General features: G+C 42.3%; 1 protein-coding gene across 1 annotated transcript; it reads left to right on the top strand.

Moving 5' to 3' along the window:
- The first annotated feature begins 2,888 nt into the window (after positions 1 to 2,888).
- HSPA2 (heat shock protein family A (Hsp70) member 2) lies at positions 2,889 to 7,333 on the top strand. The gene has a single exon (XM_069207340.1). It carries the CDS (start codon positions 3,106 to 3,108, stop codon positions 5,014 to 5,016), a length of 1,911 nt encoding a protein of 636 aa, XP_069063441.1. The 5' UTR covers positions 2,889 to 3,105; the 3' UTR covers positions 5,017 to 7,333.
- The last annotated feature ends 7,497 nt before the right edge of the window (positions 7,334 to 14,830 follow it).

Here is a 14,830-nt window from a genome sequence, read left to right as displayed (position 1 = left end):
TCCATTATGATATAAGCTGGAGTACCCACAGGCGGTGTAGGCTCCCCCACACTCGCAGTAATGTATGTATCTCCCCTCAAAGAACTCTTTAGAGCCTTGAAAAACGTCATCTTTGCGTCTTTTATTTCGTTTAGAATCTAATCAGGAAGTGACTTTAATTCCCAGAACACCTTTCGCCTACCTTCTCAACCAATTGCCTCTCACTGACGGCTGCCAATCCGTGCGTGACCCTTCTTCAGCAACTGACGTATCCCAGCGCGGCACCACTGACGTCACACTCACACACACTGCGGCTGACAATGTCTTGCGGCTTGTCCTCCTCACACAAAACGAATGCAATATATTGCGAGCACCTTTAACAACAAAAACCCAAATTTGCCAATTTACTACAGGAAGGGTAACACAATCGCTTCAGAACTTTACAGAGATTTCACTTGAAGCCTCGGCCGCTACTCTCTCCTTCTCAGCTCCCGCACTCGCAAGCAGAATTCAACCCGCAAATCCTACTCTCGACTTGTCAATGGTTCGTTCTTGTGCACTTTAGAACTTGCCAAATCTCCATCGAAGGTTTCAATCACACAATTTGACTCAAACTCGACTTGTCAACCACGCCCGATTGACCTATTAAACCGCACAAATTACAACATAAACCAAGTGTCTCCTACACTTGTCAATATACTCCGGAGTCTTAGACCACGACGGGTCCGTACATCACCAAAAACCACGTGGATAATTTTTTTAGCACAAAGCGCCACACTCACATGAAGTTCGCCGACTTCCCTACTCTCATACTGCGGAGTAAGCCCACTCCTACTAAAACAACATTATCTGGCCTAAATCCACACAAACTTCACAAATCACCTGCAATATGCATAAGCTGAGCAAGAGCAAATTGTGCACCACACATGCTAAAATGCCAAGAACATACCCAAATCACATAGGCAAGCTCCGAGATTCCGGGAAAGTCATGGGGAATTTAGAGATACATCATACCTCCAATTTGCATTATGTCGATTAACACCTTTAAACAACAATGGTCCCTCGTCCTGGGGCCCCAACGGGCCTTAACCGTCGTTCTGCTACCAGAACTGATAATGCGTCCCAATCTGATTAATTTATTCACTCTGGGACTCGTTTTAGGCCAATGAATCTTTTGACCCTGATTGTAGACACCTCTGGACAAGATAACTAATTAACATGTCAATCAATATGTCAATAACATCATCAATAAAACTCAGAAACCACCATGACCTTTCAGTCATGAATAACCACACCAGTTTAGTACGATTTTGTGATATTTATTCCCTATTGATTACAATTCTACTAGCAAGTTTATTAGTCTCATAACCATGAAACACATTAGCATTGTCATAATATGGCAACTCGAATAAGATTTCATCAAAGCCAAAATCACAAACATCAGAATATAGCACGATGTCAGCATAGGGTAACCTCAGCAGAGTATCATTAGCGCATTGATCAACAAAGCATTGAACCAGTCATTTGTCTGATTTCGTCCATTTTCAGTGAAGCATTGGCATGTTGGGCTTCATGCAAAACAATTTGGTAACACCAATTTAGAAAACATCTAGCTATGGTCTCTGTCAAAAGAAGCAGTTGGTACCTAGAAAGAAAAGGCAATCAGACAATTACAGTTCATCATCATCTAGTTACCCTCCGTATTGGGGCAGCATACAGATTCAGTCTTCGTCCTCAGGACATCAGTTGATTCGCCATCAGCAAGGGAATTCAGCAAGAATGGTTAAGAAGGGACACTTTCCCCATAAGGAGGAAAAGTATATAATGGGCAAGGGCAAGGTTGGCTTGAAGAACCAAACAGCAAAGTCTCTATGCAGAGTGATAAAGTGTCTGGGTCATAGCAAAAGTTTGCAACGGCATCTATCATACCAGTACTGCCTGTAACCTAGCTCTGAAACTTCTTTTACCCTTCGAAATTTTTGATCCGTCTTGCAAACGTGCTCCTGTCCACTGGGAAAAATAAAACACCAATGAATACCCAGGAAACGTGCATTTCGGAGATGTCCACCTTTAGGAATATCGCTGTATGCTTTTCTGAGCATCAGCATCATCAGGGGAAGGCGTGCCTCGGCTAAATCCATGGTTGCCTGCGCACGCCAGGCAACCAAAAAAGGAAAGCGCTTGTTAGTGATGCTCCCTGGAGGCTGAAGCTTGGCCGGACAGTTACATTTCTGAATTCCAAACCTAACACTCATAGTCCACGTTCCAAAGGGATGATCAGCCCTCCTTAATGCATATTGAGGGGAACGAGGGAAACTTAGCGCTAGAAACATATCGAAGTCCCGTATCAGGAGAGAGTTTAATTAAAGCGAGCATATTACCCAGGGATTGAATCAGTAAAAGAGAACGAATGACGAAAATAGATCTTTCAGTAGTTTCCCTAGTTGTATACACGTTACAGTTGTATCTGACTCGAGAACAAAAATCAATACTTCTTGATGTATTTATCGTTCAGGAGCAACGACTTTCCCAATCGGTTTCGAATTGAACATGGGTCACGTGTATGTGATTGTCGAAACAAAGCTGGATCCTAAGGCTCCGCAAGGGATAGAATTACGTCAAGTGAAGCAGCACACTTAAAATAGGAAATTGCACTGGAGGTGTATCACTTCTTTCTAACTCTGAAAATAATTAACCTGTTTGTGTTTAGTAACTTTAACTAGCCCCTCACGTCCTTTCTTTGTGTGATTTGGAGATGATAGTCTGTTTTCAATCTCTAAGCTTTTTGACAGGTCTGAAATGGGCGTAGCTAACGGAGCAAAAGCTAGAGGTGATTGGTTGGACTCTAGCCGCGAGGCTCGAATTGCTGGCATGCTCTAGAATAAGGTGGGAGACGGTTATATAAGTTCGGGAATTGCCTAGCTGGCCCAGCTGCCGTAGGCAGAGATCCAGCGCGCTCGCGACGTTGATCGTGGCTGCAGCAGTTTAACGGTCGCGCACCGTAGTAGAGTTTCTGGAAGCCAGGTTCGCAGCGTACCTCATTTCCTGTTACTATACCTGACAGGTTGATAGTTATCTTGTAGTACTTCAGAGTGAACAACTGGCCGACCGAGGATACCTGTGAGGATGACAGCCAAGGGTCCAGCAATTGGCATCGATCTGGGTACTACCTACTCATGTGTGGGCGTCTTCCAGCATGGCAAAGTGGAGATTATTGCCAATGACCAGGGCAATCGCACGACGCCCAGCTATGTAGCCTTCACGGACACGGAGCGGCTGATAGGCGACGCAGCGAAAAATCAAGTAGCTATGAACCCCACTAACACCATCTTCGATGCCAAGCGGCTGATCGGACGGCGCTTTGATGACTCCACTGTGCAGGCAGACATGAAACACTGGCCCTTCAAGGTGGTGAATGAGGGTGGTAAGCCGAAGGTGCGGGTGGAGTATAAGGGCGAAGTACGCTCCTTCTTCCCGGAGGAGATCTCATCCATGGTGCTGACTAAGATGAAGGAAGTGGCCGAAGCTTACCTAGGGCAGGCAGTGTCTAACGCAGTGGTGACAGTTCCTGCCTACTTCAACGATTCGCAGCGCCAGGCCACCAAGGATGCTGGCACCATCTCAGGCCTGAATGTACTGCGTATTATCAATGAGCCCACAGCAGCGGCCATTGCCTATGGACTGGACAAGAAGGGCACTGGTGGTGGCGAGAAGAATGTGCTCATCTTCGACTTGGGTGGGGGAACCTTTGACGTATCAGTGCTCACCATTGATGATGGCATCTTTGAGGTAAAGTCAACTGCTGGAGACACACATCTGGGTGGTGAAGATTTCGACAATCGAATGGTTACTCACTTCATCGAGGAGTTCAAACGCAAGCATAAGCGTGACTTGGCACCGAACAAGCGAGCAATCCGGCGCCTTCGCACTGCCTGCGAGCGTGCTAAACGTACGCTGTCTTCCAGCACCCAGGCTAGCCTGGAGATCGACTCACTCTTTGAGGGCATTGATTTCTACACATCCATCACTCGTGCTCGTTTTGAAGAACTCAATGCTGACCTCTTTCGTGGCACTCTAGAGCCCGTGGAAAAGGCTCTGCGTGACGCCAAGCTTGACAAGGGCCAGATTCGAGAGATTGTGATGGTGGGAGGCTCCACTCGGATTCCCAAAATACAGCGGCTTTTGCAGGATTTCTTCAATGGAAAAGAGCTCAATAAGAGCATCAATCCTGATGAAGCAGTAGCCTATGGTGCTGCTGTACAAGGTGCCATCTTGATTGGAGACAAGTCAGAGAATGTGCAGGACCTGCTACTACTTGATGTTGCACCCCTTTCTCTGGGTATTGAAACAGCAGGTGGTGTGATGACCACTCTCATCAAGAGGAACACCACCATCCCCACCAAGCAGACCCAGATCTTCACCACCTACTCAGACAACCAGACTAGTGTGCTTGTACAGGTTTACGAGGGTGAGCGTTCCATGACCAAAGATAACAACATCTTGGGCAAGTTTGACCTAACTGGTATTCCTCCAGCCCCACGGGGAGTACCACAGATCGAGGTAACCTTTGACATTGATGCCAATGGCATTCTTAATGTATCAGCTGTGGATAAAAGCACTGGTAAAGAGAATAAGATCACTATCACCAACGACAAGGGCCGGCTGAGTAAGGATGATATTGAGCGCATGGTCAACGAAGCCGAGAAGTATAAGTCAGAGGATGAGGCTAACCGTGACCGAGTTACAGCTAAGAACGCCCTGGAGTCCTACGCATACCAGATCAAACAAACTATGGAGGATGAAAAGTTGCGCAGCAAGCTGAGTGAGCAAGATAAATCAAAGGTCCTCTCCAAGTGCCAGGAGGTGGTTAATTGGCTGGACAAAAACCAGATGGCTGAGAAGGAGGAGTTTGAGCATAAGCAGAAAGAGCTTGAGCAGATTTGCAACCCAATCATCACCAAGTTGTACCAAGGGGGTGGCCCACGCAGTGGCAGTACTGGAGATAGTGGGGGCCCCACTATCGAGGAGGTGGATTAGAAGCAGCTGGGGCACCTTACAAGCTCCATATAGTTTTCTCTTCAACTCAGCTACACCCTGATCACTCCTTGCACTCAACTCCTTTTCGAAGCTGACTCCCTAATTCTTGCAATCTCCTATTCACCTTTTTGATCCCTGTAACCTGCTGTTCCCCAGCCCTCTGATCTTTTCTGTATGGTCTTCAGCTCCCCAGCTCCTTGATTTCTATTGTGTGCTCTTCAACTTAACAATCCCCTGAGCCCTTTACTTTGTTCGTCAATTCACTGACCAATCCTATGATTTTAGCAGTCAGCCCTGCAACTCATCTATCTTTTGACCATGTGGTCTGCACCTCATCATCTTTCTGATCTTTTCCAACTAATTTTCATCTCACCTCTGTGACATCTAGCAGCCTGCACTGGACCCACTCCCTGATCTCAGCAGTCTGCTGTTCACCTCACATACTCGCTGATCCCTCCACCAGCTCTTCACCTCTTGGACCTCTGTAAAACCTGTGGTCTGCTGCACCTGTCTCCTGATCTTTGCAATCTAATTCGCACCTCACTAAATTCCAGAACGCTACAGTCTGCACTAGACCACCTTCCTGTTATCAGCAGTCTGTTCTTCCCGTATCAGCCGCCTCATCTTTACAGTCACTTCTTCTAAAAAAAACGCCCAAACCCTGCTGTCTAGACAAATGTTTTGGTTTGTACCTATTAGACCTCTGGGGTTTGCAAACCTTACACACCTCTCATCCCTGTAGGCTTCACCAGCTGAATTAAGATAGGCGGTCTTCACCTCAATGACCCCCAATAAGTATACTCAAATCTCACTGCTTCCCTCTGTCAGTTCCTTCAGCCTGAACCTCACCAACACCTTTATGCTTTAAACCTTCAGCTCAACAACTCACCCTCCCACTGACCCGATCTCCTGTTATTACCGTTTTACTTATGCTGTCTGCATGTACCAAAACACACTTACTCTACCTTTACATTTTAGTATTTAAATCCAAGTTGTACCTGCCCGAGATTAAGGAAAATGGGTTTTACTGGGGGAAACCTTGGGTTGGTTTATGCATTGTGCATATTTGTCTTCAGAGTTCTAGATTTTGGAAGAATGAGACGTTTTCAATAGTTGTTACAGATTTTTTAAATCCTTGCAGCTTCTCATTTCGAAGGAGTTTAAAAACTGTAGCTCTGCACTTATTATAATATTTACGTTTTTGACCAAAATATTGTAAGATTGGTAACTAAGAAAATGAATGGGAATTTTTTCTGAGTTTACTTCAAAGTGTTCAAAGTGTAGTTTGTTTTTTCCTTTGATGTTTCTTTCATTTATTTAGGCTTTTATTTCATGTTGTAATAGCGATATTATTTTTCTCACATCACTGTTATAACTTTTCAGAATGGTCTACTTCTGGATTATATGTTGTGGAGGGCCTGGGTAACTGTTGCATGCTCTGCAATTGAGCGCTTAAGCCATAAAATGCTGTAACACTATTGTGTTTAGTTTTTCAGGAGCCGAGACTTTATTTTGTCTGTTTGCTTATTCCTTTTAACATTCATTTTTTAAATTGATCTTTGCGTTTTCTGTTTTTTAACAGTGCACGTATTGCATTCTCCAGTGATAATTTTCCTACATTCGGTCACCTAGTCATGCGCCTTCAATGGCGATTATAAAGCGATTATAAAGCTCAAAAATATATATTTATTACAAAAGAACGAGTAGAAAATGTGTAAGTAAAAATGTATGGCTCAAGCATGTAACGTCCTTTTGATCTACACAAACTTGAGTTGTGTTACTAATTCCACTTTCATGTGGCTCAAATAGGTTGCCACTATGTAAATACTAATACATACTTGAAGGCAAAGTATTTCACTTTTTTTCTAGTTACAGTTACCAGTTTTTTGGAAAGGGTCTGTCTACGATTGTTCTAGCCTACAAATATAAAATGTATTTTAGTGGAGGGGCTATCTAGTGCTTCAGTTATTATCACTGATAAGTTCACTATTTTAATTAGAGGCTATTTAGCTCTATTTTTCTAGCTACAGATAAATATATTGTTAACTGTTTATCTAGCACACATTTCTAGCTACAGATAAGTACACTTTCATTATAGCAAAAAATGTTTATTGTTTTGTTAAAGGTGGGATCTAGCATCTTTTCCACCAAGCTATTAAAGGAGTTATGTTGAGCTTTCATTCTAGGTAGAGGTAAGCTGTGTTATTAAAAGAGCTATCGAGCAGATGTTTCTACTTACAGGTCATTGGGTTGTTCAAGTGAAAGGGCTATCTGGTGCTTTCCTTACAGCAAATAAATATATGATTTTATGAAAGGAGGTATGTAGTACTTTTATTTGTATGGGTAGAAGAGCTAAACTAAGATTTGTTTCTAGCTGCAGATGTCGTAGCTGTAAAGTTCTTGCCGTTGAGCATTCTTTTATGTACTCAAATGGTGATGGCTTTTGAAACATGTAAATGTAAGTACATTAATGCCATTTATATCAGCAGAGAAATTCAAAATGTAACATTTCCAAATACACAATTTTCTGGCTAAATGTAGGAGGATTACTTGATTAAATGGATCATCACGTACTCTTGTCTATGTGGACATTTGTGCAGCAATTGATCAAATGGACCATCAAACACTTTTCTAGGTACATAATGATATATACCTTGGTTAAGGGACTGACTACTCATCCCTTTTTGCTTGAACAAAGAATAACACGAGATTACAGGCTCTACATAGCACTTTTTGCTAAGTAGACCCAACGTACCTTCTTAAGAAGCTGTGTCCCCCTTTATTTTAGCTACAGATAAGTTATTTGTTTTATTAAATGGAGAACCAATGCTTTTATTCAAGCTTGCAATACGTATATTGTTTTACTAGAGTGGCTGTATAGCATTTTTATTCTTTTAAGGAATTTTGTAGGGTCTTTGAGTTTTTTACTACAGAGTGCAGATAATTACTTTGAATTTATTTAGGTAGCATATTAGTACTTTTATGTTCGCTATGTCTAAGTAGATTTTTTTATTAAGGTAGGTAATTTTGGTTTTTTTAATAGCTGCTGATAATTGTTTTATGCAGTGGGACAAGCGAATGCTTTTATCCTACCCACTGATATGTATATGTAGGTATCGTTTAGGAGCAGTGTAGCACTTTTTTTCCTACCCGCATGTAAGAACATTGTTTAATTAAAGGATATATCTAGCACTATCACTCTAGGTTTAGGTAAGTACATTAGTTTATTAATGGGGCTATCTAGTACATTTTATAAGTGCAGGTGCAGAGAGTGCTTGTGTACAAGAGTCTAGCAGTTTTTCGCCTATCTTCATACAGCTAGCTAGCAGCTTCTTGCTCAGCGGGAGTTTTTCGGCTGCATGCTCTTTTACATCTTAAAGTGCAGATGGTGATTTTGTAGTTTGTTTATTTACCCTATTTGTAGGTACAAGTAGGTTCCTTGATTAAAATAGATTACTTGATTAAAAGAATCACCCATTTTGTTCTTGGTGAAGATCGGTGAAGCACTTGATTAAAGTACTTGATGTAGCACTTTTCTAGATAGACACTAATGTAGTACTTAATGAAGGGACTGACAATCCCTTTTTCTAAAAAAGAAAAGAAAAAATACACTTGCTTATTGTCCTGTCTAGTACTTTATTGCTAATTTAAAGGGCTCATTAGTGCCTTTATTGTAGCTACCTGATATGTGCAATGTTATATTGCCGGGACGAACTTGGACTCTATTTTCCTATTTACAGATAAGTAATTTGTTTTAATGGGGGAGGGGGTCTATCACGTTTTCGTTTTCTGTCACAGATAAGTACAGTATTTTGTTAAAGTGTTCATTATTTTGTTCGCACCTTTTTCTAGATAGAGTAAATATGGTACTTGGGTATGAAATGTCAGCTAGCAGTTGTATTTAGCCACAGAGAGCTAGATAATAGCACTTGATTGTAGAAGGCGACCTAAAGGCGTGTTCTTTAGTTTATTTAAGTGCTTATGTTCAGGTTTTTACTTTTTGTATACATGGATGTAAGTAATCTGATATTGTGTACCATTAAGAAGCTAAACATGATAAGCTGAAAGTTTCCTAGGCATATGTGAAAAAGGGATCATATTGTGCCTTTTTTCTAGGTGCATATAGATGCACCATTAAATAAAGCACCCAGCAAGCACTTTTCTAGGTACCGATACTAGGTCCCTTATTATTAAGATTAAGCAAGGATGTTTTATTAAAAATAAAATTGCATTTACTCTCATAGGATCCTATTAAAATATTAACAGGGATGAAACGTGCAATATTTGTTAACCTTGTTTTTTAGGTCCAGCATTAGCCGAGACCTTTTGATTTTAGTAAAAACAAAAGTCTCTCTATGTTCCTCCAAGCTGAGATCTTTATCAGCACATAAGAGCACACATTATGCCATAGATTATTGCACAAAGGAAGATGTCTTTGCAGGCCCGTGGACAGCAGAATAAAACAAACAGAAGTCCGAAAGGCAGTCACCTTTTTCAGCTCTAAGAAAATAAAGTATTCTGTGTGTTGCTTTTTCTCACTGCTCATAATTTTAGTCTTGTTCTGGCTCCCAGCATGTTACAATTTTTTTTATATCTCTATATACTTTCTCCTATAAGTATGTTGGTTCCTCTACAGCCTGGAAAACCATAGGATACCTCAGTGTGGACACAAATGTGACTGTTACTGTCGGGAAAAAAATAGAGCAACCTTATTCCCTTCATCCACTTTCAGCACCTAAAAGCAGCATCCAGTTCAATTGGAGGGTTTAAACAGTTCTCCGTGAGCATTGGTGATTCATTTGACAAATTGCCTTCTGATGTTTTCTTTTTAGAGTGCTATTTTAATACGAAATTTGAAATGTATCGAGTACTTTGTGCTTGGAAAACAGTCTGAAAGGTGGCATTAAAGCAGGGAAAACAGTAAAATATTCTCCTTGTAAAACTTTAAATTTACAAAAACTGTAATGTCACATCACCATAAATGGTTACTATGCTAGTTCATGCTTCTTTGAATGACAATTTCTGATATCTTCTTGGGTCATTTAGCAAGCAGTAGAAGTGTGAGGGTAAGTAAACTAAGCTAGAGAGGGTGACCCCCATCCCCTGGAGCCCAACACTACATGGGGGAGGGGAGCGTGCAGCCTCCTCCCAGGGCCAACTTTGGCCCCTGGAGACCCCATCTCCCGGGGCCTGGGTATATTGTAAAGGCAGAGTGTGGCACACAGCCGCCCTCCCCAGGCTGATTTCGGCCTTGGGGAACCCATCCCTTGGGGTCAGCACCTTTTTAAATGGGGAGAGAGGCACGCAGCTCCCTCCCTGGGCCGATTTCAGCCCCAGGGGTTTGGCCAATTGCTAAAGGGGAGATTTGTGTGGCCCCCTTCCCCATGCCGATTTTGCAATCTCCGGGGCCCTCCAAACCCCAGGCACCCACCATAGCACCCATGCGGCTCCCCCCATCTAGCGAGAGCTGGCTTTGCTCCTCCCCCAACCCCTGCAGGAAGTAGCTAAGATGCTTATCTTTGTGGACAGGGGCAATATTCAGATACTGCAGGCAGGGAAACAGATCTGAAGTCCGCTCCCAGCTGGTGGCACCATTTTTAAAGCTCCCGCCAGCATGGAGTGGATTTAGTGTTTGCCCTTACTTGACAGGAGCTTTGAAATTGCTACTGTCAAGTGAGAGCAAACACAGTTTTCTCTGCCCACACCAGTGGTAGCAGGAAAACTGCTATGTCCCTATGTCCCAGGGGTGGGCACCTCTGGACATAGCAGGAGCTGTCACTGGGATGGAATCCCCACCACCATTAGTTATTATGGGAGTGGGGCCTCGTGGCCACCACCCCCTTTGTTATTCCAGCCGAGCCACAGTGGATGGGGTCCTGGGATCAAAATCGGCCCAGAGAGTAGGGCTGTGTACCCCTCCCCTTTTTTATGTTTGGCTGGGGACGGGACCCAAATCAGCCTGGGGATGGGATCCGCATGGCTAAAATCAAGCGCGGAACCCAGGCTTGTGGTTTTAAAAAAAATATTGCTGTAGATCTGCAGCAAATTTGTGGCAAAATTAAAGGGAAAAATGTTTTGGGCCCACAGTGGGGTCCCCGTGGGACTCTACCACTAGACATATGGAAGTCATGGTATTTCGACACTGTCCTGTGGTGTTTATTTTTATATTTTTTTCTTAGGACTTGGCCGAGTCCTGAGTCCCAAGATGGCTGCCTGGTTGAAGTGGTGGTAGCGAGTCCACAGACCCTCTGCGTCTCTAGATATACATACATTTTTTTTTTATTACGTAAAAGCTACAGAATGTATTTACGCCATGTTACAAAAAGAGATATTTGTGGACCAAGATCTAGCTTTCTGCTAATTTGGTGTAATTCCATTCAGTGATTTGTGCCGTAGTCATATCTAAAATGTCTCTGTGGAAAGTGCATTTGTGAACCCCCTTTTTATCAGCCCCAGCTTGACGAGCCACCCAAAAGCATTCCAGATAACAGCAGAAGTGAGTGGCAAACTAGTTTTGAAAATATCACGTAGATTCGCCAAACAGCAACAAAGTTATTAGCAAAATAAGAAAAGCTTCTCTTATGGAAACAGGGTCCACCAGGACATTATATTTATTTATATATATATTTATATATATATATTTATATATATATATATATATATATATATATATATCTCCAAAAGAAGGGAAACCATTGCTGGCTTGGAATAAAATATTGGCTATTCGGTGAAATGGAGTGCAGTAGTTTCCTTTCTTTTGGATTTACATAACGAGGAGGAGTGGTCTACCTCCTATCACTGGCACCGGCAGTCTGAGTGCACCGTGTCAGAATTGTGACCTCTTGCTTGTGTGTGTATATATAAATATAATAATGACTACGAGTGATTACACCCTAAAACTCCTTTAGTGCCAGGGACTACGAGCCTACTGTTCATTTTTCTTGATTTTTTTTTAAAATGTATATATTTGTTTCTTTCACAAGGGCCTTGCAGCACACCCAGCGTTCCTACCAGGGCACTCGTGTATCTTCATATATGTTACTTTTATTAAAAAAACCATCCAGGAATGGCTGTCCATACGTGTGCAAGTGTAGGTGGCTTCTTTAATTTGTTTTTTAAAACCTTATTACAAAAACAACTTCAAGATAGCCACCTGAGGACGCATATGCTTTTACTAGCGCCCATATTTGAAAGCTTTTTTGTGATAAGTTTTTAAAAAAGTCATTCGGAAACAAAACAAATATTGGCAAAGGCAAAATTTTAGCTGCCAGTCTTTTACCTATTAGTTTTGGCAGTGCTTTTTCTTTGGCACAAAGCCACTTCAATACAGCTACAGTCTCTGATTGGACCTCTCATCAATGAAACTATACGTACTACAAAACATTTTCGTTCCTAATTTCTTGACAGTACCTCCGACATGGGTAGCAAAATGATACAATTGTCAAGGAGGGTACATTTTGTCTTACTGTACATAAAAGCATACCACAATAATAGAAACTCGTCAAAAAGCTGTAGAAATTATAAACCTGTAAGGACGCTAAACTCCCAGCGATATTCTGTTATTGGAGCTGCATCTCTGCTACAACTTTAAAGGAGCAATATTGCCTAGAGTTTTTAGGATGAAAAACAGACGACCCAGGGGTTAAAAATCTAGGATGCACAAAACATTAAATCATGTAAAAAAAAGTGTTACATTCACTTTTATATTGAGACCGGTTTCCTTCCTCGCAGGAATCTTTCTATCATATAATAACATATTTTCCAAAATGTTCAACTATGATGGACGAATATTTCCCTGTCTGTCCTTCAGTCACCGGTAAAGACCTCTAAAAGCAGTTTACCAACCCTAATACTGTCTCCAACCCCTCGGTCTGAAACCTCGCTTTCTGCTGACATCAGTTAAATGCTCTTCATGCTGACCTTCACTGACCTGCTGCCTTGATCCTGGCACTCCTCACCAGCATAAGCTTCTTCCAGCAGTTAACGCATCTCTCACCTAGTCACACTGATTTGGAGAGCAACACAACTCGTGTCTGCTGAAGCCACATACTGACTGCACAGATTTATTTCCTAACTCACATTCACTCAGTTACATTCACACATGCACACACAATCCCTGAATATGTCACTCACGCCCTTCATTTTGTCACTGAGTCACACTTTTTGTCACATACATCTGCGGGGAATCCGCTCATTTAGTTGACCTCTGTTACATATGTTTAGGTACCAATTCTGTCACACATGTACAATGTTATTTTAAGGTTTTTTTTTGGTGGGGGGGCTGTACAGCACACATTTAAATTTTATTGCACATTTCAAGTCCAAATGATGCCAAACTATATGTTACATTTTAACACAGTCCCATAAAAGTTGAAATATGTCGAGTCCTGTTTACCAAAAATCCCTAAGATGACACAGGTTTTGAGAGACAGGTAACGGTGGGCAGAGAGGGAGAAGGGTTTCGATAAATAGAATAGACAGGTCAAAAAGAGAGAAAGTTCAGTTTCCGGAGGGGGGGGAGGGGTCTCCTGGAAGGCGAGGCCCCCGGAAATTAAAACATATCTGCACATGTATGGACACATTCTGTCACAAACCTCGATAGCATCGAGGCTGGTTGAGAATTGTTGACACCCTGGAAAACTGCCATTTATCACCGCTCTGGTACATGCAAGGTGGATTGGTAAGGTTTGCTGCTTGAGAGAATAATGATATAGTGTCCCCTTCTTCTGTCTTACCCTATAAACCATTCTTACACCAGCTAGTAGATCTTAATGTTTTCCAATCCCCAGCTAGTAGATCTTAATGTTTTCCAATCCCTGTCACAATACCTATCGGTCCCACAGTGACCAGCCCCTTTCCTCCGACAGCAATATCCCCCTTACTTTGACATCTTATCTTGTATCATTCACAGGAACATCTCACAGTAATACCAAACAATAAACTTTAGTGTCAGCAGTAGTGTTGGCCCTTGCACCATCATGGTTGTCTTAGACTTCGAGAGTCACTTCCAGACTGTTCATTGGCAAACTCTGCGACAGAGGGCTTGATTTTAACTTTTCCATGTGCTAATTTCTCTTTTAAGCTCTCATAGAATTTCCCTCTGATTGCCTCTCACTCTGCTGCTAATTCTAGATTTGTAGGTTTCAACAGCTCTCCAGTCTGCCTTCTTTCTTCCTTCTCTTCATTCCTCTCAAAATCCTACTTTTAACTGGCTTTATATCTTTCCATTTCCCTCTCATCTTACTTTGTGCCTACCATCACACCATAACTGCATTGCCCCTTCCTTTTACCACTCCTGGAGCTCTCTTCACCACCTCTTATCCTAAAGCCAGTGCTTAATTTGAGCTGGTGTGGCCCACCTGCAGTCATGTATGGCGAGTAGCACTTATCTTTCCACATTATTCATGTATGGAGAGTTTAAGCAGGAAACACACAAAACGGAAGGGAGGAAAAGAGATTGAAATCTTGTCATAGAAGGAGAAAGCAGGAACCTGAAAGACATAAACAGGCAGAGAGTGTCTGGTAGTGGGTTAAAGAGGCATAAAGTGTATTTAGGAATACCCAGCCTTGGAGTCTTGTACTTCAACATTCGGTTCCACTAGGCATGTGCTTCTAAGCAAAACTTTGGACAGCAGCACACATTCTTTTACAAGTGAAGCGCTGCCTGCTGCTGCCCTTTTTGGGTTGAGCGCAAGCACTTTGACCTGTTGTAAGAATTGTGGGCTTTTAACCAAGTCCAGCGCACACCCATCACTCATTCCTGTGCTTGCCTTTCAAAAATCCTCTGTTATCATTGGCAAATGCTTTACGTTTG

The sequence above is a fragment of the Pleurodeles waltl genome, chromosome 9, assembly GCF_031143425.1.
Source record: "Pleurodeles waltl isolate 20211129_DDA chromosome 9, aPleWal1.hap1.20221129, whole genome shotgun sequence".
Taxonomy (NCBI): domain Eukaryota; kingdom Metazoa; phylum Chordata; class Amphibia; order Caudata; family Salamandridae; genus Pleurodeles; species Pleurodeles waltl.
Note: the sequence above shows the minus strand (reverse complement) of the source record. Positions and strands in the feature narration are given on the sequence as shown.

What these genes read in the sequence shown, in the direction of transcription:
- HSPA2 (XM_069207340.1), top strand. Translation starts at nt 3,106, where the DNA reads ATGACAGCCAAGGGTCCAGCAATTGGCATCGATCTGGGTACTACCTAC.